Below are 21,085 nucleotides of genomic sequence, written 5' to 3'. Positions count from 1 at the left end.
GGTTGCAGTTTGGCCGGGGCTGGGTTTGAACCCGCCACCCTCGGCATATGGGGCTGGCGCCCTACTCACTGAGCCACAGGCGCCACCCTGCCCGGCTATTTTTTGGTTGCAGTTTGGCCGGGGCCGGGTTTGAACCCGCCACCCTCGGTATATGGGGCCGGCGCCCTACCAACTGAGCCACAGGCGCCGCCCGGCACTGTCATTTTTCACACTGTAATCCACCTCCTATTCCCCCAAATTCACCTGTTATCTCCACACCCTTGATGTAGTCTCCAGGATAACCTTTACTTGCCATGACAACAGTGAGGGCAGTACGGTTTTCTAGCCAAACAGGTGGAGATGTGCAGAGCAGGCCATCTAAGGTAGACTGAATCAACTCATAAAGATCACTTTTAAGAAGTGGGAGGATTACCTGGAAAAATACAATCAGCATGCAGTTGAGATAAATTTTAGTTTTCTTCAGCAGAACTAGGATGTATTTCCCAAAGGTACTTACAGTAGAACCTCTCTAAGTTGACTACCCAAGGAACTGTAACAGTTGGTCAAAATAAGGAACAAGGACGACTATACTGATTTGTACATGTGGTATGTGACTGGTCTATGAAAATTAGGTCAACTTAAGGAAATGTTCAACTATGGAGGTTCTACTGTATTTCAAGGCTGATAAATCCTGAGATTAAAATAACACATCTTCAAAAAGGAGTATTTTATTATCTTTAATTATTGTTACCCACTTGGCACTCTGGATCACCAAAACGACAATTGAACTCAAGAACTTTTGGGCCATCCTTGGTCAGCATTATACCGGCATAGAGAATACCTTCATTAGGAAAGAGAGAGAGAGAAAAGAAACCTAATAAAAACACTGTATTATGATTATATAAAATCTACCACATAAATCTCTACCACTGAATGTTTTGGAAGAATCATAAACATTACAACAGCAGTCAATGAAGCCATGGTGAAAAGAGAAAATGGAGGTTATATCAAAACTAGGTCCAGTGTGCAGTGACTCACACCTGTAACCACAGTAATTCGGGAAGCTGAGGTGGGAGGACTGCTTAAGACCAGGAGTCTAAGACCAGCCTGAGCAACAAAGCAAGACCTAATCTTTAAAGAAAATAAAATTAAAAAAAGGTGGAAAGTTACTCTACAGATGATGCCCATAATATGAATGTGCTTACCTGTATACAAAGTACCCTCCTGCTGCATCCCATCTACTGTCCTCTGAAGAACCGTATTTTTAATTTTTAGTAACAGATCCTTAGAAATCTGGAGAACATACAAAAATATTTCACTTAAAAAATCCTCTTGTAAGTAGTATTACATGGGACAACGAGAATTTTTTTTTATTATCTGAGACAGGCTGAGCATTTTAAACTTGAAGGATTTAAACTTTTAAAACCCTCAGAATGACCCCATCAAGTAGGTATTTTAGCCTTAAGATTGTCAAAAACATATGCCCTTAAAACTGTTTGCCAAAAGCAGTAGTTTTCTGAAAATATAAATGAAGAAATTGCTTCCCCACCCTGAGTCTCCTTTGCATCCTCTTAATTCTCTATGCATGTTTCATAAACCTATATACTTATAAATCTGAGTTTATAAACATAATTGTAAAGATAAGAACAGAAATAGTTCTATTTATTAAAATCACTATTACCAAAAGGTAGTTCCAACATCTGTAAACTCTAAAAAAAAAAAAAGAAGTTTGGGCTTAGCGCCTGTAGCTCAGTGGTTAGGGTGCCGGCCACATACACCAGGGCTGGAGGGTTTAAACCCGGCGCAGGCCTCCTGAACAACAATGACAACTTCAACAATAACAAAAAATAGCTGGGCATTATGGTGGGCTCCTGCAGTCCCAGCTACTTACGAGGTTGAAGTAAGAGAAATGCTTAAGCCCAAGAATTTGAGGTTGTTGTGAGCTAAGACTCCATGGCACTCTACCGAGGGTAACATACTAAGACTCTTCCCTCCCCCCTCCAAAAATGTTTGGTTTATTTTTAATCTTTTGATCAAGAAAAATATGTAAACGGCACTACAATGTATTAGCACAAATGATTATGACTATCATCAATAAAAAGAAGGTGATTTTCTGGAGTGCTAATCTACTTAAAATATACTCTAACAATACAGATTTCATATAAAAACTGTCCAGAAAATGTTTGAAAACACACTTTATCCAAAGATGAATAAAAGCTAACTCTAGCGCCCAGAATAATTACAATCTGGAGTCCAGACCAGTGTTTTTCAAACTTATTAATATCACAGCACACTTGAACCTACAGTTAAACTTCCACGGCACACTTAAATTATGGTGATCAAAAACAGAATTAAAGGCTCGGTGCTTGTACTTCAAGCGGTTAAGGCGCCAGCTACATACCCCAGAACTGGCAGGTTCGAATCCACCCAGGCCTGCCAAACAACAATGACAACTGCAACCAAAAAATAGCCAAGCGTTGTAGCAGGTGCCTGTAGTCCCAGCTACTTGGGAGGCTGAGGCAAGAGAATCACTTAAGGCCGGGAGTTGGAGGTTGCTGTGAGCTGTGATGTCACAGCGCTCTACTCAGGGTGACAGCTTAAGGCTGTGTCTCAAAACAAACAAACAAACAAACAAACACACACAAAAACCAATTAAAAAAAGAATAAATTTACTTGTTTTGAACCTCTTCTGAAAATAATGCATTTTTTTTTTTTTTTGGAGACAGAATAACACCCGGCTATTTTTTTGTTGTTGTTGTTGCAGTTGTCACTGTTGTTTAGCTGGCCCGGGTCGGGTTCGAACCTGACAGCCTGGGTGTATGTGGCCAGCACCCTACCCACTGAGCTATGGGTGCCACTGCTACGGGCACTGCCACCACGGCATTTTTGGAAACAGAGTCTTACTCTGTTGCCCAGGCTAGAGGACTGTGGCATCATAGCTCCGAGCAACCTCAAACTTTGGGGTTCCAGCAATTCTCTAGCGTTAGCCTCCCAAGTAGCTGGGACTACAGGCACCTGCCACCACACCAGCTAGTTTGTCCATTTTTAGTAGAGACAGGGTCTCACTCTTGCTCAGGCTGGTCTCAAACTCCTGAGCTCAAACAATCCAGCGGCCTCTGCCTCCCCAAAAGCTAGGATTATAGGCATAAGCCACCAAGCCCAGGCAGTTCTTCAAAGGCTTTTAGATAAGGCTAGTTTCAGAGACCATTAGAGATACTTTTCATTTTATAGAAAAATCAAACTGACTTGTAATATAATTTATAGAAATAAATAAAAACCAAAAAAAAAAAAATGAAATAAAATAGTCATCTTTGCCAAAAAATAAATAAATAAATAAAAACCAAAGCAAAATAGAAAAGCATCACCTGACAGTTCTTTGAGAAGATCCAACAATTGTCAAAAGACTCCAGCATAAACTCTGAAAAGTACCTGAGGTGCTGGACAATAGGCTCCCATTCCCCCGGTGTTGGGGCCGCCATCTCCCTCCAATAATCGCTTATGGTCCTGCGCTGGGGGCATGGCAGCCACAGTCTTCCCATCAGTGAAACACAGACACTATAGAGAATACACAATAGTCTACTTGTTATATGATAAAAAGTAAAAAAAAAAAAAAGAATAATTTACTAAAGCAAATTATACACAACTCTTCTTTTTGGACAATTTTTTTTGGGGAAAAAAAAAAAAGAAAACATCAATAACCCCAAGCTATATGCATCAAAAATTATAAGATATTACATACTCTATTTCTGAAAAATTCATAATTTTTAAGGTAGGTTAGGGAAAAACCAAGCTTTTTTTTTTTTTTTTTTCTGTCACTCTGGGTAAAGTGCCATGGCTTCACAGCTAACAGCAACCTCCAACTCCTGGGCTCAAGTGATTCTCGTCTACACCTGCCTAGTAGCTGAGACCACAGGCACCCGCCACAATGCACGGCTATTTTTCAGTTGCGGCCGTCATTGTTGTTTGGCAGGCCCAGGCTGGATTTGAACCCGCTAGCTGAGGTGTATGTGGCTGGTGCCTTAGCCGCTTGAGCCACAGGCGCCGAGCCACCAAGCTATTCTTGAACTAATCCATTTCAAACTTTCCCCCACTTTAAGCATTAAGGCATTAAAATTTGACTTAATGTGACTTTATTCTAAAAGTCATTGCCTAATAAACTGTGTTTGAAAGAAAAATCATGAATGCTCTAATCAATCCAGAATTTTAATAATATGTGATTAAGTCCAAATGCCTCTGGTGATGAATGAAAGACAACAGAATTTTTTTTATTTCCCCAATATTGAATATATACAAAAATTGCTTTGTAATTGTTGGCTTTATGTTCTCAGACGAAGCAAACAGAATAAATCAACATATAAATCAAAACAAAAGCTTTTTACAAAAGCTCAAAAGATGAGCATACATACAGATACTTCTTCTCCTTCGAGAAGTTCTTCAATGACAATTGTTTCTCCAGCTGTTCCAAAAGCTTTCTTCTAATTGTAGATTAAAAAAAAAATAGACTTGGTAAGTTTTCTATGTAATTAGTTGAATTCTCTCATTGTCTAACATTTGTATTATGATCTAGTATGTGAGTACTGTCATTTCTTTCCCTTTCTGAGAAACTCAAAGAAATATGTATTTGCTTATAACAATTATCTTAAAGCATGACTGTGAAAATAATTTCTTTCCTTTTTTTTTTTTTGAGACAGAGTCTCATTATGTTGCCGTGGCATCACATCTCACAACCACCTCAAACTTGGGCTTAAGCGATTCTCTTGCCTCAGCCTCCCAAGTAGCTGGGACGACAAGCGCCTGCCACAACATCTGGCTATTTTGTTGTTGTTTTCATTTTTTTTTTTTTTTTTTTGAGACAAGAGTCTTTTAAGCCCAGGATTTGGAGGTTGCTGTGAGCTGTGTGATGCCATGGCACTCTACGGAGGGCCATAAAGTGAGACTCTGTCTCTACAAAAAAAAAAAAAAAAGAAAGAGACAAGAGTCTTATTTTGTGGCCCTCGGTAGAGTGCCATGGTGTCACAGCTCATAGCAACCTCCAACTCTTGGGCTTAAGCGATTCTCTTGCCTCACCTCCTGAGTAGCTGGGACTACAGGTGCCCGCCACAACACCCAGCTATTTTTGTTGCAGTTGGCACTGTTGTTTTAGCTGGCCGGGGCTGAGTTCGAACCGGCCACCCTCGGTATATGGGGCTGGAGCCCTACCCACTGAGCCACAGATGCCACCCTGTTGTTGTCATTTTTGTTTAGCAGGCTCAGGCTGGGTTCAAACCTGCCACCCCTGGTGTATGTGGCCGGTGTCCTAAGCACTGTGCTGTGGGCACTAAGCCAGTGAAAAGTATATTCTATGAGGGGAGAAACCCTACAACCAGCAAGATGGATCAAAGAGAAAAATAAAATATTTTTATTTTATTTATTTAAATATTGCTTAACTTCTTTTAGATAAGGGACACATGGGACAAATACTTTTATCCTCAGATATGGTTGGAGAATTTATTTATATGCTCCTTAGTCCAAGGATTTTCCACCTTTCCATAGCAAACAATGAAGGATATTAGAAGAATGGCGTCATGGTTTAGTCATCAGTGCAGACCTGATTTTACAGAGATGGATTTAATATATGATATTATAGGGCCGGGCACGGTGGCTCACACCTGTAATCCTAGCACTCTGAGGCGGGTAGATTGCTTAAGGTCACAAGTTCCAGACCAGCCTGAGCAAAAAGCGAGACCCCTGTCTTGCCTAAAAATAAAAAAATGGAGGCAAGAGGATCACTTGAGCGCCAGCATTGGAGTTTGCTGTGAGCTTTGCTGCCATAGCACTCTTATCTAGGGTGACAGCTGGAGATTCTCAAAAAAAAAAAAAAAAGATACGTGAAAAATAACTCACCCATGCATTTGCAAGATAGGTTTGCCTTATCTTGAGGAATATTTCTGTTAACTTTTTTTTTTGTATGTGAGACAGAGCCTCACAGCAACCTCCAACTCCTTGGCTTAAGCGAGTCTCTTGCCTTAGCCTCCCAAGTAGCTGGGACTACAGGCGCTTGCCACAATGCCCAGCTATTTTTTGGTTGTAGTTGTCGTTGTTTGGCAGGCCTGGACTGGATTCGAACTTGCCAGCTCTGGTATATATGGCTGGTGCCTTAGCCACTTGAGCTACAGATGCTGAGTCTATTTTTGTTAACTTAAAAGAGTCATTTATCCAGCGTGAATAGAATTCACTTTTTCAGAAGAATCCACCTACCTGCATCATCTCCCGTACAGCTTTACAGGCCTCTTCTTTGTTCTTTGCAACAATCACCCCTTTCCCAGCTGCAAGACCACTGGCCTTCACAACTAAAGCAGGGAAGTTCGCACTGTGAAGACAGAGAAATCTTCAATGTCTAATAAATCCTTACAACTCAAAATCTTAAAATGCTTTGGGATTTTGTAATAGTATGTTATTACAGCAAAGAAAAAGCAGAAAAGAAATTACTTATCATTCCAACACCATTTTGATGTCTTTCCTGCCAAAACTTTCCCCCTATGTATTCCTTTATGGTTGTAATCATATAGTATGTTTTCGCTTATCAGATCACATAAGCAAAATCTTTGGAAGAATAAACAGATGTACAGAGCAGATATGAAATAATTGTTAAGATATAAAGTAGTGAGTTGTACTATCAATAAAACAGATGTTGTAAAAGACCAATACAAGCACGGAGACACAGACCAGTTCTGGAAGTACATATAAGAAATCATGGCTCGGTGCCTCGTAGCTCAGTGAGTAGGATGCTTGCCACAAACACCGGGGCCCGGCGGGTTCAAGCCCAGCCTGGGCCTGCTAAACAATGACAATTGCAACCAAAGAATAGCCAGGCATTGTGGTGGGCACCTGTAGTCTCAACTCCTTGGGAGGCTGAGGTAAGAGAATCGCTTAAGCCCATGAGTTTGAGACTGCTGTGAGCTGTGATACCACAGCACTCTACTGAGGGCGACATAGTGAGAACCTGTTTCAAATGAAAGAAAAAAAGTCAAGCAGTGATACTAGGGATTTGGAGGGAGACTTACCCAAAATAAGTAACAAAACAGTTATTTCAACAAGGTATCTGGCTACTAACAAATAATGATGTTCTGTGCCTAAGAAACCCTGTAGGATGGAGAATGAATAAAGAATGAAACTGATCAAACTAGCAGGAAAAAGTGTCAATGAAAAGATCAAAGTCATTGAGCACTGTGGCTCACGTCTATAATCCTAGCACTCTGGGATGCTGAGGAGGGTGGATTGCCTGAGCTCAGGAGTTCAAGACCACCTTGAGCCAGAGCAAGACCCTGTCTCTAAAAAATAGCTGAGCATTGTGGCAGGTCCCTACAGTCCCAGCTACTTAGGAGGCTGAGGCAAGAGGATCACTTGAGACAGGAGTTTGAGGTTGCTATGAGCTATGACGCCACAGTATTCCACTGAGGGTGACAAAGTGAGACTCTGTCTCAAAAAAAAAAAAAAGAAGAGAAAAAGGCCATCATTCATTAACTGCTTCATGTTTTCCATATAATAGAGAACAAAGGATTTTAAGATTTAGAATTAGACTAGTTGTGGCAGATGACCACGTGATGATTTCTCACTTTAGTTACTTTTGACAAAAATCAGTATCCTTTATGTTGTAACGTGCAACTGCGTTTGCCAATTTCTCTGTGAAAAGAGCGCACAACTGTTCAAGCAAGTGTATTTCTTCCCTAGAAACTATTCAGTAATAAACATTTGTTTTTTTTGAGACAAGAGTCTCAAGCTGTCACCCTGGATTGAGTGCCGGGGTGTCCTAGCTCATAGCAACCTCTAACTCTGGGGCTCAAGTAATCCTCTTGCCTCAGTTTTTCTATTTTTATTAGAGATGGGGTCTTGCTTTTGTTCAAGTTGGTCTCAAACTTGTGAGCTCAAGCAATCTACCCACCTTGGCCTCCCAGAGTGCTAGGATTACAGGCATGAGCCACCTCATCCGGCCATAGTTAGTAATGAATTATTAAAAACTTAACCCATTGCAAGTACACAAGATCATATAAATTAAATATGCACTGAATATCACTTTATTTTGGTATTGGGAAAAGATAGTTTATCTATTTATTGAGAATTAAAAAAAATTTTCCCCCTATAATTATCTTACTATAATCTTTGAATGTAGAATTACATTTTCAAAATAAAACTGACCTGTACATTTAAATCTCAGAATAAAACAACAGCCCTTCATAGGTGGACTTTTACTTACTTCATAATGAAGCTGCAGGCCTCTTCAGGTTTGGTGAAAGCTTTCCATTGTGCAGTTGGGATTCCATGTCGGTCCATAAACTCTTTGGCAAACCTTTTACTGGACTCTAACTGAGCTGCTTCTGCTGTGGGGCCAAAGCATCGCACTCCTGCAGATGCCAGATTCCCAACAATTCCTATTGATGGAAACAGTAGCCTTAGGTGAATCAAGGTCTCTCTGGAGGATTTTCAGATTTAAAGCAAATCAGCATTAGACTATATCTACGTTTACACCAGGCAGGTAACTGCTGGCAGAGGATAATAAGTTTTTAACGTTATCTACTGGAATAAAAAAATACATACTACTCATGTTATTTAAATTAAAATCTGGTATATCTGAATATATGAACTGTTGAACAGACAACACCATAGAGCAGAATAAAGACACATAAGATGTTTCCCACGGTTGCTAATTTGATCTCTAACTTATCACACAACTGATACTTGGGGGAAAAAACCTAGAATCCCTAAATTTCAAGAAGGTAAAAGCTCTTTTCTCAATATATCGTTGCAAGGCCTTATTTGTAAAATGAATTGAATTGGGATGATCTTTAAACTCCTATTGGCATTGAATATACTGTTAACAATAAAAAGAAATGAACCTTACCGGTAGCCAGAGGTGCTTCTGGCCCAACAAATACAAATTCAATTTTCTCATCTTTGCAGAATTGTGCAAGGGCAGTGTGGTCATTGACTGAGACGGCTGTGAAGAGAAAAACAATCCTCAAATACACTACGTTTACAAGAACATCGTATTTAACTAAATGCTTTGCTTTTACTTTAGTATGCCTATTAACAATTGGTTTTCTTTTATTGGTACAGATAATAGTTTCATTATATGAAATTCAGAGTAGAGTGAATTTGGCTAACCAACAAAGCTTAGTTCTGTGCTATCAATGTAGCCAGTCAGAGGAAAATATAAGTAAACTTCCCAAAGGACCAGAAAGTACCTTCTCAATAATGGTGTTCATGTCACCAGTGTTAATTATATAACAAACCAAAAACACAACAAAGGATACGTTCAGAAACCAGCCTCTTAATGTTATTCATTCAAAATTTATTGAAAATTTACTCTGTGCTCAGTGTAGTCCTAGGCACTGACATTGAGAAGTTAATACAAACAGGGTCCCTACATTTAGGATGCTTATAATCTACCCTGGAAATATTGGGTAATAAATACACAAACAAAAGATAGCAAACATGAAAAAAATAAGCAAACTTGATAGGACATGAATTGAGAAGGTATTTCTGACTGAGCTGGTAAGGGCCTTTTTCAGGTAAAGCTGTTTAAGAGCTGAACAATGACTTCATTCACTCATTCATTTAGTCACTAAGTCTCACTTAGTCACCCTAGGTTGAGTACTGTACAGTCATAGCTCACAGCAACCTCAAACTCTTGGGCTCAAGTGATCCTCTGGTCTTAGCCTTCAGAGTAGGTAGGACTACAGGTGCCTGCCACAATGCCTGGCTGGTTTTTCTATTTTTTAGTAGAGACAGGGTGTCACTCTTGCTCACGCAATCCACTGGCCTTAGTCTCTCAGAGTGCTAGGATTACAGGAATGAGCCACCTTGCCTAGATAAGATGTGGTATTTGTGACGTACAGTAGTGCCTCCTTATCCTCAGGCGGTATGTTCCAAGACTCCCACTGGATGCCCTGAAACCACAAGATAGTACTAAACCCTACATATGCTATGTTTTTCCCTATATAAGCATACCTGTGATAATGTTTAATTAATAAATTAGGCACAGTAAGAGATTAACAGAACAGTTATTACTGTATGTCAGTATCACTACTCTTGCACTTGGGGTACTCTTATACTTATCAAGTACAAGAAGGGTTACTTAAACACAAGTGCCGAGATACCATGATAGTTAATTTGGTAACAGAGAGGACTACTAAGTGACTAATGGGTGGGTAGCTTATATAGCATGGATACACTGGACAAAGGGATGATTCAAGTCTTAGGTGGGATGGTATGAGTTTCATCATGATACTCAGATGGTGTGCAATTTAAAACTTATGAATTATTTATGGAACGTTCCATTTAATATTTTTAGACTACAATTGACTGTAACTGAAAACCGTGGAAACTAAAACCATGTATAGTAGGGTACTACTGTATATGGTTTATGTCCAGAAAGGGCAGTAAAGTTGCTTCAAATGGTACTTAAGAGATTTTTATAGCCTTACCTGCATGACCTCAGTATGGGTCAGTTCTTCAATGAACAGATACAACATCTCATCTCTAGAGCTAAAGATTCCAAGACAGCAGGTATTTTCTAATTTGCCCTTTTCTTATTATTTTTGGCTTTACATACATACATCTATCTCCTCCCAGTTTGTGATTTGTTGGGTGTATGTTTTTCCATAAATATTATGTGCCACATAGGGAATTAAGCACTGTGTACACAAGACACAAGAGTTCCTTGCCCTTACAAGAGTGCCTTACATTCTAGAGCTTATTATATTCTAGTGGGAGGAGAGGAAGATGGGAGATAAGACAACAGAAAAACAAAAATTCAATAAAGATGGTAGAAAATGATGGTAAAGAAATGAGATGGTGGTTGGACACTTGCTGTAGTCAGAAATTTTAGGAAAGACCTCACTGAGGAGGTGACATATAAGTTGCAATATGAAGAGTTAGGAGCAAATCACGCAAGGCATGGAACAAAAACAAAGTTCAAGGCAGCTATCCGGGAAATTGGCAGGACAGCACGTAGAAAATACAGTGAAAAGAGAAAAAAGGATATAAAAGATAAGGCTAGCAAGACAGGCAGAAGACAGATTTTAACCACTTAAAGTCATAGGGTTAAAATCTATTATGGAGTTACAACTGTCAGGACTTACACTTGCTAATTCTGTTCAACTTTCCACTTCCAAAAATACATACCAGTATCTTTTCAATTGTATTAGACACTCACTGCTTTTTCAATGGATGCATTTCACAAGGTTTTAAAAAATAAGGAAATAGCACATTCTCAATATAAGGTACCTTAAATGTATAATATAGGCAAGTATTCTAATTACCACATAAATCTTAAGGTTAAGGAAAGCATTCATACTGAATATTAATCTATTATTATAATTATAAAAGAGAGATATTGTTGATGGTTTATCACTAACATGTTAATAACTGTTACTCCTTACTTTAAAACATGATTACCAGTATTTGAAATCTTTCCAGAGCAGGCAGTGCCTGCATTTCCTGGGGCAACCAACACTTCTTTGACATGATGAGACTGTGCAAGTTTCCAGGCCAGTGTATGTTCCCTTCCTCCACTACCAATTATAAGTACTCTGGCTGTCATTGCTGTCTGTAAATCAGAAATTCAAAAGGGGAGGGGGGACCTGCAGAAAGAAAACCACAGTTTAGAATGTGCATACTTTAGAAATCATGAATTCTAAATATGACTAAAGTAATCATTTGGACTCATACAAATGACATTTTCATCTAGCAATTCATTTTTGAAAAATTGGGGAATCATAATTTCAGCAATGTATGACTACAGTCATACAGGTAAGAGAGATGTTTTAAAAAAAAAAGGCTGACTATCCTAGAAAGCTAGTTTAAGGAGTCGAATGGTTTTATCTGATTAAATAATATTCTATGAATAATCTCCCTTCTTTGGGCTTCACTTTTAGAAGTTATGATCACAAACTTTAGTTGAGAAAAAATGAAATTCTGATGCTTTAAATTCAGACCCCAAATTTAAAATATCTGGTTTTAAACCTTGGGCTCTTATAGATAAGAGACCTTAAAGTCATCATATATTGAAATAAATATTGAAGACTGGGGTAAACAACCTTTACCTATAAAGGGCCAGATCATGAATATTTTCAGCTTTTGAAGGCTATCTGGTCTCTATTGTAACTACTCAACTCTGGCCAGGTGTGGTGGCTCACATCTCTTAGCCTCTGGGAGGCCAATGTAGGAGGATTACTTGATATCAGGAGTTTGAAACCAGCTTGAGCAAGAGTGAGACCCCAACTCTACTTAAATAGAAAAATTAGCTGGTCATGGTGGCACACTTCTGTAGTCTCAGCTACTTGGGAGGCTAAGGAAGTTTGAGCCCAGGAGTTTGAGGTTGCTATGAGCTAGGCTGAGGCCATGGCACTCTAGCCTGAGTAACAGATTCTACCTCAAAACAAACAAACCCACATACTCAACTCTGCCAATGAAGTGTGAAAGCAGTAGTAGATAATACATAAATGGATGAATGTGTCAATATAAAAAAAAAAGTCTTAACTGACATACACAGTGAGCCAGAGATCATTGAGTATCAGTGTTCTAAGCAATAGGAAGCCATCACAGGTTTGTAACAAGTAAGCATTACTCTGTTTCAATAAAACTTTATGTATGAACACTCTAATTTTATTTGAATTACCTATAATTCTCATGTGTCATAAAACATTTTTTCCTTTTTTTTTTTTTTAAACTATTCTTATTTAGTGGACGTGGCAGAAAGATTTGGCATGTGGGCCAGTTTGCTGACCCATGATTTAAGTAGTCAGTATGTTGGAAAATTGATAGATAAGGCAAAAATCAAACTTTAAAATATAAGAATTAACTGAAATGACATTTATAAATAACAGTATTTCTAGCACTCAGCAACAGTAAATTGTAACTTGTTATATTTTATTATTACTTTTACCTAAATTGAGACTTAAGAGATAGAAGTAGGTTTTCAAGTCAGTAATTACTTTAATAGAAAAAAGGAAAGAATGATTTATTAATTTTCAAATACATTTACTCACACGTGAAAGCAAACTGGTAATAGAAGAAAACTAAAATTAATAACTTCCTGTTTCCTGAGGTGCTAGCATTACATATTCATAGAAAAATTAAAGCTGATAATGTAAAAAACATTTTCAGCCCTTACCTTGTGCCAGGTGCTGTTTTAAAATGCTTTTCATGAACTATCTAAAGTAATCTTTACAATAATTCTGAGTAATAATAGTAATAGTCATAACTATTACTACTACTACTATTAACTAGTATTAATAGTAATATTAGTAATAGTAATTACTAATCAACATTTCATGCATAAGAAGTGGAGGCCCCTTACATAAATAACTTGCAGGAGGTCACCTAGCTAAGAGTGGGTGGTGGGCGGTGCCTGTGGCTCAAAGGGGTAGGGCGCAGGCCCCATATGCTGGAGGTGGCGGGTTCAAACCCAGCCCTAGCCAAAAACTGCAAAAAAAAACAAACCAACCAACCAAGAGTGGGTGGAATGTGTACTCCAGCAATGATATTTGATGCAGTTTCTTGTTATTTTTTTTTTGTTTGTTTGTTTGTTTGGAGACAGACTCTCATTTTGTCGCCCTCGGTAGAGTGCCGTAGCGTCACAGTTCACAGCAACCTCAAACTCTTGGGCTTAAGTGATTCTCTTGCCTCAGCCTCCTAAGTAGCTGGGACTACAGGTGCCCAGCACAACGCCGGGCTTGATGCAGTTTCTTTTAACAATTGAGAAGGTCATTAATAACAGGAAGGGAAAAAAAAAACCTTGTTAAATTATAGTCTAAGAAAAAAACAAACAACTAACGGATAGCACATTTTACTTGAATGTATATCTGAAATAAATCTAGAGCAAACATTACATCTTTGGTTTGAATAAGAACAGCGACATAGCAAAATTTTTCTGTTTATTAGTGGATCACAGAAATAGCATTACTAAGCAGGCTGAAGGAACGAATCTACCTCAGGCGAGGTTAGGAAGCCTGTGCTCCAGGGGCAGAGTGCTTTGGCTTGGGTTGAGACCCATACTAGCAAGGAGACCGTGGGGGGGTTTAAATAACATCCTTGACACTCAGTCATCAGAATGGGTGACATTAAGGAGAAAAAGAACCAGATAAGATATAGCCATTTCCAAAGATTTGTTTAATAAAATAAAGGAGAAGCCAACTACAAAGTGGGCCAAATAATCTGCCAGAGGCAATGGGGACACGGGACGAAAATACAATAAGGATACCAGTTTAGGGTTACAGCCTAAAAAAGCATAAAAACACAAAAAGGCACAGCTTACGAACAGGGAGAAAGTGATAGATCCAACAGTAAAAAGTGAAAGTCACATGGCCAACCCCTATCCACCGCACTTAAAAAATAAGACGAAAATTTCTACGGTCAAACCAGTGCCAACAGCTTCCATATTCATTCCCTTGGGCTCCTGATTTTGAATGCCCCAACCAAAACCTAAGGGTACTCTACATAAAAGCCCAGAGGGGTTACGCACCGAACAGACGACCACGCCGCTCGCACTGTCCGCTCGCCGGAAGTCGGCCCCGCGGGAATGCGCGGGAGCCCCGCCCACCGCACCGCAGGCGCCCCTCCCCATTGGCCGGAGTCCTGGGCCATCCGTCCCGCCCATCCCTCCCGCCCTAGGGCGCGGCCTGAGACCGCTCCCCAGCAAAGCCACCGAAGCCTTGAAACGTTTATAAAGTAACGCATTAGTGTGCGGTGCCACGTATCGGCACCATTCTTTCGAGAGCCTCCTGAACTGTGGAGAATGGGAGCGCCATGATGTTAAAACTACGGCTAAGCAATTGTTACTCACGAGGGTCAGAACTGATCAGCTACTAAGGACAAATCTCGTGACATGCTTGGCTCTTGACGAGACTAAAATGCACCAGGACCTCTGACCGAATGCAAAGGGGGCGGGGAGAAAGACCTGATTACAGGATGCACTGACAAGACACGGGATAACAACGTGTGCTTCTCACGGTGGGGGGTATTGGTCTGGTTAGTTCTTTCTCAGATGCATCTCACTGACGAATCAGAACTTGGCGGCCCTGTATCAAACACCGTGTTGCCCGTTTTGCTCCCTTCCTTCGTGGCCTTTTATCTTAGGTGGTCAGTCATTACGGCAAGCCTCTTAAAGCACCCAAACACCGTTGGAGACTGACAACTTAGGCGGACATAGTCACTTCAAGAGAGACTTCTCCTGTAATGGCGCCTGCGTCAGACACTAACATGGCGGACATAGTCGTGCGCGGCGCAAACGTCAGCACCTCTACCCCAGCCGCTCAGAAACAGCGGAGGAGAGCGGGGCGGTGCTCATTGATTGGCTGGTCCGTGGAACGTGCCGGTCCGGGCGTTCCCATAGGAGCCAATCAGGAAGGCGAGAGATGGAATTGGCCACTGCGCCTCCTCCCGAGGCATGCTGGGAGCCTGGAGGACTAGCGAGGAAGAGTTGAGAGAACGGAGCGGACGCCATGGCGACCAACATCGAGCAGATTTTTAGGTCTTTCGTGGTCAGTAAATTCCGGGAAATTCAACAGGAACTTTCCAGGTAAACGCCTCCCAGACTTTTCTGCTCCCAACGGACCGTTAGGGCTCCATCTAGCCTTCCATGACGCCTTTCTTCCGAGACGCTGTCGTTCCTCGGCTCAGGCCCCGCTATGGCCCCGCCTGGGCCTGGGATCCATTTTCCGGCCCCCCCCCCCTCAACCTCCCATCCGCTCCCTTCCTTCCCCCGGAGGAACTTCGCCTTTTCCGAGGTAATCTTAGACTCTCCTTTAGAACTGTGTTAAGATACTCACCGTTCTCCCACGTCTGGTCCCCCCCTTGCCATTTAACTACTTGTAGGCCTGGCTGTCCACCGGGGACGGGCCTGGTTTCTTGCTCAGCCCCTCCTCCGCCGCGTTTCCCCTCCCCCTCTCCACCTCCGCTGGTTTCGCCGGCCAGTGCCTATAACCGGAAAGGGTCTCTAACGGCCGTTTCTTGGGTAATCTTAAATCCTGTTTATTATTGCCAACTTCATATCGCTAGGAGGGTCTGGATCCATTAATTAGATTATTTGGGCCTTAGTATTCTGTGGTTTCCACTAGGCAGCATTCTAGTAGATTAGAGATTTAAAACAGCTCAAGTTGATATTCACTACTCTGACAAAATGTTAGAATCAAGAATGAAAGGGAACTTTGCAATACTAATGATAAATTTCAGTGGAAGGTGGATTTTATGGATCAATTTTTTTCTTGCTACCCCTGGCCTAATTGCCAAATTTCACCAGTACATTATTGTTGCCGTTGCCGGTAGACTTTACATAAATTGCCCTTAGTTCCACGAAATTTGAAGGGGAAGGTATTTTCAGAGAAATGGTTGCTTACTCAAAAAGGAAAATAGCATGGGTCATATTGCTCAGTGGTCGTTGTCTTTAAATATTTTTTGCATTGTTCAAGATACTCATTTCTTTGAACTACAGAGGTAGGAAAGAAACTTTGAAATGTAGGTGTTTTGACTTCAGATGTTTGCTAATTGTACTTTAAAAGTTGAAACCAAGAGCAATACGTGAATTTGAAAGTCGGCTGAAAGACCAGTTGTAAATTTAGGGCCTAAAAGTGATGTAGGATTATTTGAGTGATGATATAGTATTGGTAGAATAATTATTTTTACAGAATGTGTTGTTTTTTAAATGCACAATATATTTACTCATTGCATTGTTTTTTAAATTTTTGTTACATTGGTAGTATTGTGGGATGGAAAGAAACCAGAGATAAGGGAATACAGTTTTTCTGATAACATTTAAACACAAGGTTATCTGCAGTAAGTAGTTGTGTTTGCTTTGTTTATATAGCTTTTTGAAAAGCCACTTTCTTTTAGAAAATGTTTCATTGTAGAAAATTTAGGAAACATAACTAAGGAGAAAAGAAAAAAACTCCTACCAGTCTCTGATGTTTTAAATGTCTTTTAATATTTTCCAATATTTTCCACGTGTTATTTATATGTTATGTGAAATGTGATCATCTTGTTTTATATTGATCATTTTCCACCTGATATTGTGAACAAGTTTGTTTATCATAGTCTGAATGGGAGTTCTTCATGACTTTCTGGAGTTCCAATGCAGGAATATGTTGCTGGATATTTTGATAGTTTGAAATTTTCATTGGTTTTCAGTAATTGCAGTTAACATCCAGGTAGTTTTAAGATGGAATCCTTATTACCATAGACTGACTTTTTACAGTCATAGTTTTCTGATTTTTAAAGCCATGATAGTTATGTATGTATAAGAGCCTAATTAAAGAGTTTAAAATCTGGCGCCCTAAAAGCTGCCTCAAATGAATTAGACAAAGCAGTTTATTAGTAGAGGAATATGCAACTTCTAAAACAACATGTAATGATACTCAGTCTAAAAACAAATTTTTGATTATTTTTCCTTTCAGTGAGCTATTTTTTTTTCTTCTGTGTTCTTTTACATAAATTAGTGTGGGTACTGAGGCTGACATTTAGATGTTAAAATAAGTTATTTAAGTGAATGGCAAGAGCATGGGCTATGATTTTGATTACCATTTTCACTGGTAGGCTAAGTTTCTTGTCTGTGCCTCATTTTTCTCTTTTATAAAATAATAATAGTGGTGATCTTAAAGTTTTTTTAGGATTAAATGAGTTTTTTAAAATGTGACACTAGTCAGTACATGTTAATTATTATATGGTTCACTGTATTAGAAAACCAAGTGTTCTTTAATAACATTCAGTTATTGAATTTTTTGTGTTTGATCATTTAGACTTATGAAGTGTAGGAACATAATTTTTTGTTTTTTTGTTTTTTTGAGACAAGAGTTTCACTCTGTTGCCCCAGGATATAGTTTCTTGGCATCCTAGCTCAGAGCAACTTCCAGCTCCTGGGCTCAAGCAATCCTCTTGCCTCAGCCTCCTGAGTAGCTGAGACTACAGGTGTGTGCCGCCACAGTTGGCTAATTTTTCTATTTTTAGTAGAGATAGCTGTCTTAATCTTGCTCAGGCTGGTCTGAGCTCAAGCATTGGCTTCCTAGGATTACAGGGGCCATCCCATCTCACCTGGACAGGGGCAAAATTGATGTGTTTTCATTTGCTAAAATAAAAGTTAAACGCCTGTGGCTCAGTCGGTAAGGAGCCGGCCCCATATACCGAGGGTGACGGGTTCAAACCCGGCCCCGCCGAACTGCAACCAAAAAATAGCTGGGCGTTGTGGCGGGCGCCTGTAGTCCCAGCTACTAGGGAGGCTGAGGCAAGAGAATCGCGTAAGCCCAGGAGTTGGAGGTTGCTGTGAGCTGTGTGAGGCCACGGCACTCTACTGAGGGCCATAAAGTGAGACTCTGTCTCTACAAAAAAAAATTTGGGCCGTTGTAGAAATTGCAAATGTTTGCAAAAATAATAAAAATGAGTAGGTGAATGACATGTTCTTATCTGTGTTAAGATTCTTTTGGCCCCGTGAATTGAAAATGTATTACCTGCCCATCCATCCTTTTAGTGTTAGCATAAATGAATTGCCATTTGTTGAAGTCTGTGAGTTTTCTTGAACACCAGAAATCTCTTAATGGAAGGATTTTTGATAATTGGGTAAAAATTATATAAATATTTTTCTTTTTAAACTTTATGGCATTTGGTAACCTGAACAGAGGTTACAAGTTACTCTTCTTACTCTGTGCCTGTACCTAACTGTGTTCCTTGTAACTGTAGATGGTGATTGTGATTTACTCACAGGTATGGCTTTATTGTGGCCATGATTTCTACCATAATGTTAGTAATAAATTTTTCTTGGGATTTGTGATTGAGTTCTTATTAATTTTTCTTGCCTGAGAGAAATATAGTCTATAGGTAACCAAAAAGCTTCAAGTTAGATCTCTGGATTTATTTAATTTTAAAAAGGGTGTATTTAGATACCTGTTTTAAAGACTTAGCTTTTACAGTTCTGAAAACTTTTAAGCAATTATGTAAAGATGAAAATGTTCTAAATATAAGTAATGTTAAAGAAGCATTAATAGCAAATATCTGAAATAGGGAAAACGTGAAATCTCTGGATGATATAATACATGATTATCTTAATTTATTGAATTATTAATAGTAATTTGTTGATTTATTGTATGGTGTGATCAAATATTAATGAAGTTTGATAACTTTTCATGTTAAGTGGAAGGAATGAAGGCCAGCTGAATGGTGAAACAAATACACCCATTGAAGGAAACCAAGCGGGTGATGCAGCTGCCTCTGCCAGGAGCCTGCCAAATGAAGAAATAGTACAGAAGATAGAGGAAGTACTTTCTGGGGTCTTAGATACTGAACTACGATGTAAGCCAGGTAAGTTGGAAATAATGAGTTGTCTCAGAATTTTTAAAAGACTTTTGTTTAAATTTGAAGACTGATTATTATTTTTTGACTGCAGTGTATTTAAAATGTTTATTAAGTCTAAAATGTCAGTAAATTTAAGTTTTTGTTCAACGATTCACTGGAGACTGCCTTATTTAAATCCTGCTTCAAAAATAGAGGGTGTCCCAAAAGTCACCATACATAGGGAGAATGGGACAGTTTCTCATTCAGGGATGACTTTTGGGACACCTTGTTTACTTGTACTGAAACAAGAACAGTAAGTAATGTACTTGTTTACTCTGTTGGTAGAATATAATTTTTATCTTTATTTGATTTTGTTTTGATTCAGTTTCTCAATACCAGAAATTTGAATGGGGGTTTTCATCAAACAATTGTGTTAATGTCAATTTTGGAAGGTATATTAGCCTGGACCACATCTAGTGATTTTAAAAACATACCCTGAGAGGTTTTAGTTTAAAGCCCAAGCCTAGAGGTTGTCTTACTTTTTGCATTCATCCCTACTTGTGTGACGAATGGAGGAGAATCATTGCTTGGATATTTAATTTTTTTGGAATTAATTAAATGGTTGATGTTGAGGAATAAAGTATTTATGATTAGCTACAAAAATAATAATTACTATCTTCACATAGTATTGGAATTAGATTTGTGTTTTCTTTCCTTCATAGCGTGTGATTTAAAAAGCACAGAATAATCTAACAACCTTTTCTACATTGAAGTTTAACTTAACTAAATTTGTTATTATGAAATAAGTAATAGAAATTTATTAGTTTTGTTTTGGCATGTGTCTGGTTGTGTGTTGGTTTTTTTTTTCCCCCATAGTCTTAATGGCCTAGATTTCTGATCATTTTTTTCTAGGATCCCTAAGATTTATCTGATTTGATGTTGGCATTAAAGGAAATCCTATCTGCTTGTAAAGTGGAATATAAACTATTTTTTAGGAAATACATTTGGCAATGTTACAAAGTTACATGTGAGAATTTCCTCCCCCAAATCAGTTTGTTTTTTATAAAAGAGAAGCATTTCAGAAATTATTTCTTAGTAGGTTTAGAAGAGTTTTGGGGAAAAGATGTTATTTTTATTGGCGTGAAGTAGGTATGATAAGATAAAACTTGAAGTCTTTATTGATGCTTTTTATTTATTGTTCAGATATATCATGTGTTTGTATACTACTTAAAAGCTGTTCACTAGCCTTTGCTAAAAGCATACTATGTATTAGGCATTGTGTGATAGATTTTTCATGTTTTAACTGATTTCATATTCTGAGTCTGGAAGATAAAGTGTGTCAATAATTTGACTAAGGCTGTTCATCTAGTAAGTGGTGGATCTAAACGCAGGCAGTTCTGTTCCAGAGTCAGTGCCATGTTTCTGTATAAAGGGTTTAATACAGGAATCACAAAAATTATTTAATGTGTTTTTAATAGAAATTGTGACAACTAATAACGTGAGATAAATTGATTGATAAATGTAGTTTAGAGTGGCACCTGTGGCTCAGAGGGGTAGGGCACCGGCCCCATATGCCAGAGGTAGCAGGTTCAAACCCAGCACTGGCCAAAAAAAAAAATAATAATAATAAGATAAATGTAGTTTAAAAAAGTGATTTGCTACAATTTGAGAGCTGGAGGAAATCATTTTAATAGAATTAGGTAAAATATTATATCTTAATATAATTCTGAGTAAGTTTTGCTGGTAAACTGTATTTTTAACCTAGGCTTTAGTTGTAGAAAGACATTGGAGGGCGGCGCCTGTGGCTCAA

General features: G+C 39.0%; 2 protein-coding genes across 12 annotated transcripts in view; one reads left to right on the top strand and one right to left on the bottom strand.

Moving 5' to 3' along the window:
* GART (phosphoribosylglycinamide formyltransferase, phosphoribosylglycinamide synthetase, phosphoribosylaminoimidazole synthetase) overlaps positions 1 to 15,035 on the bottom strand; it is a 46,154-nt gene extending 31,119 nt beyond the window's left edge. Inside the window, exons 1-10 of one of the 5 annotated variants that reach the window (XM_053564556.1) lie at positions 14,918 to 15,035; positions 11,416 to 11,600; positions 8,858 to 8,953; positions 8,213 to 8,387; positions 6,217 to 6,328; positions 4,386 to 4,454; positions 3,409 to 3,534; positions 1,185 to 1,272; positions 735 to 820; positions 244 to 412 (exon numbers count right to left, since the gene is read on the bottom strand). In XM_053564556.1, coding sequence (XP_053420531.1) covers positions 244 to 412; positions 735 to 820; positions 1,185 to 1,272; positions 3,409 to 3,534; positions 4,386 to 4,454; positions 6,217 to 6,328; positions 8,213 to 8,387; positions 8,858 to 8,953; positions 11,416 to 11,560 — 1,066 coding nt within the window. In that variant the 5' untranslated portion in view covers positions 11,561 to 11,600; positions 14,918 to 15,035. The other 4 variants (XM_053564558.1, XM_053564557.1, XM_053564559.1 and 1 more) reach the window with 4 other exon arrangements.
* A 382-nt stretch (positions 15,036 to 15,417) lies between these two features.
* Positions 15,418 to 21,085, top strand: part of SON (SON DNA and RNA binding protein) — a 33,014-nt gene continuing 27,346 nt past the window's right edge. For all 7 annotated transcript variants that reach the window (XR_008374876.1, XM_053564550.1, XM_053564551.1 and 4 more), the window contains exons 1-2: positions 15,418 to 15,538; positions 19,136 to 19,302. Coding sequence is in view for 6 of the 7 variants with exons in the window: in XM_053564550.1 (XP_053420525.1) it covers positions 15,462 to 15,538; positions 19,136 to 19,302 (244 nt within the window). In the remaining variant the exon portion in view is untranslated. The remainder of the gene's footprint in view (positions 15,539 to 19,135; positions 19,303 to 21,085) is intronic.

The sequence above is a fragment of the Nycticebus coucang genome, chromosome 16 (assembly GCF_027406575.1).
Source record: "Nycticebus coucang isolate mNycCou1 chromosome 16, mNycCou1.pri, whole genome shotgun sequence".
NCBI classification, from domain to species: domain Eukaryota; kingdom Metazoa; phylum Chordata; class Mammalia; order Primates; family Lorisidae; genus Nycticebus; species Nycticebus coucang.
Note: the sequence above shows the minus strand (reverse complement) of the source record. Positions and strands in the feature narration are given on the sequence as shown.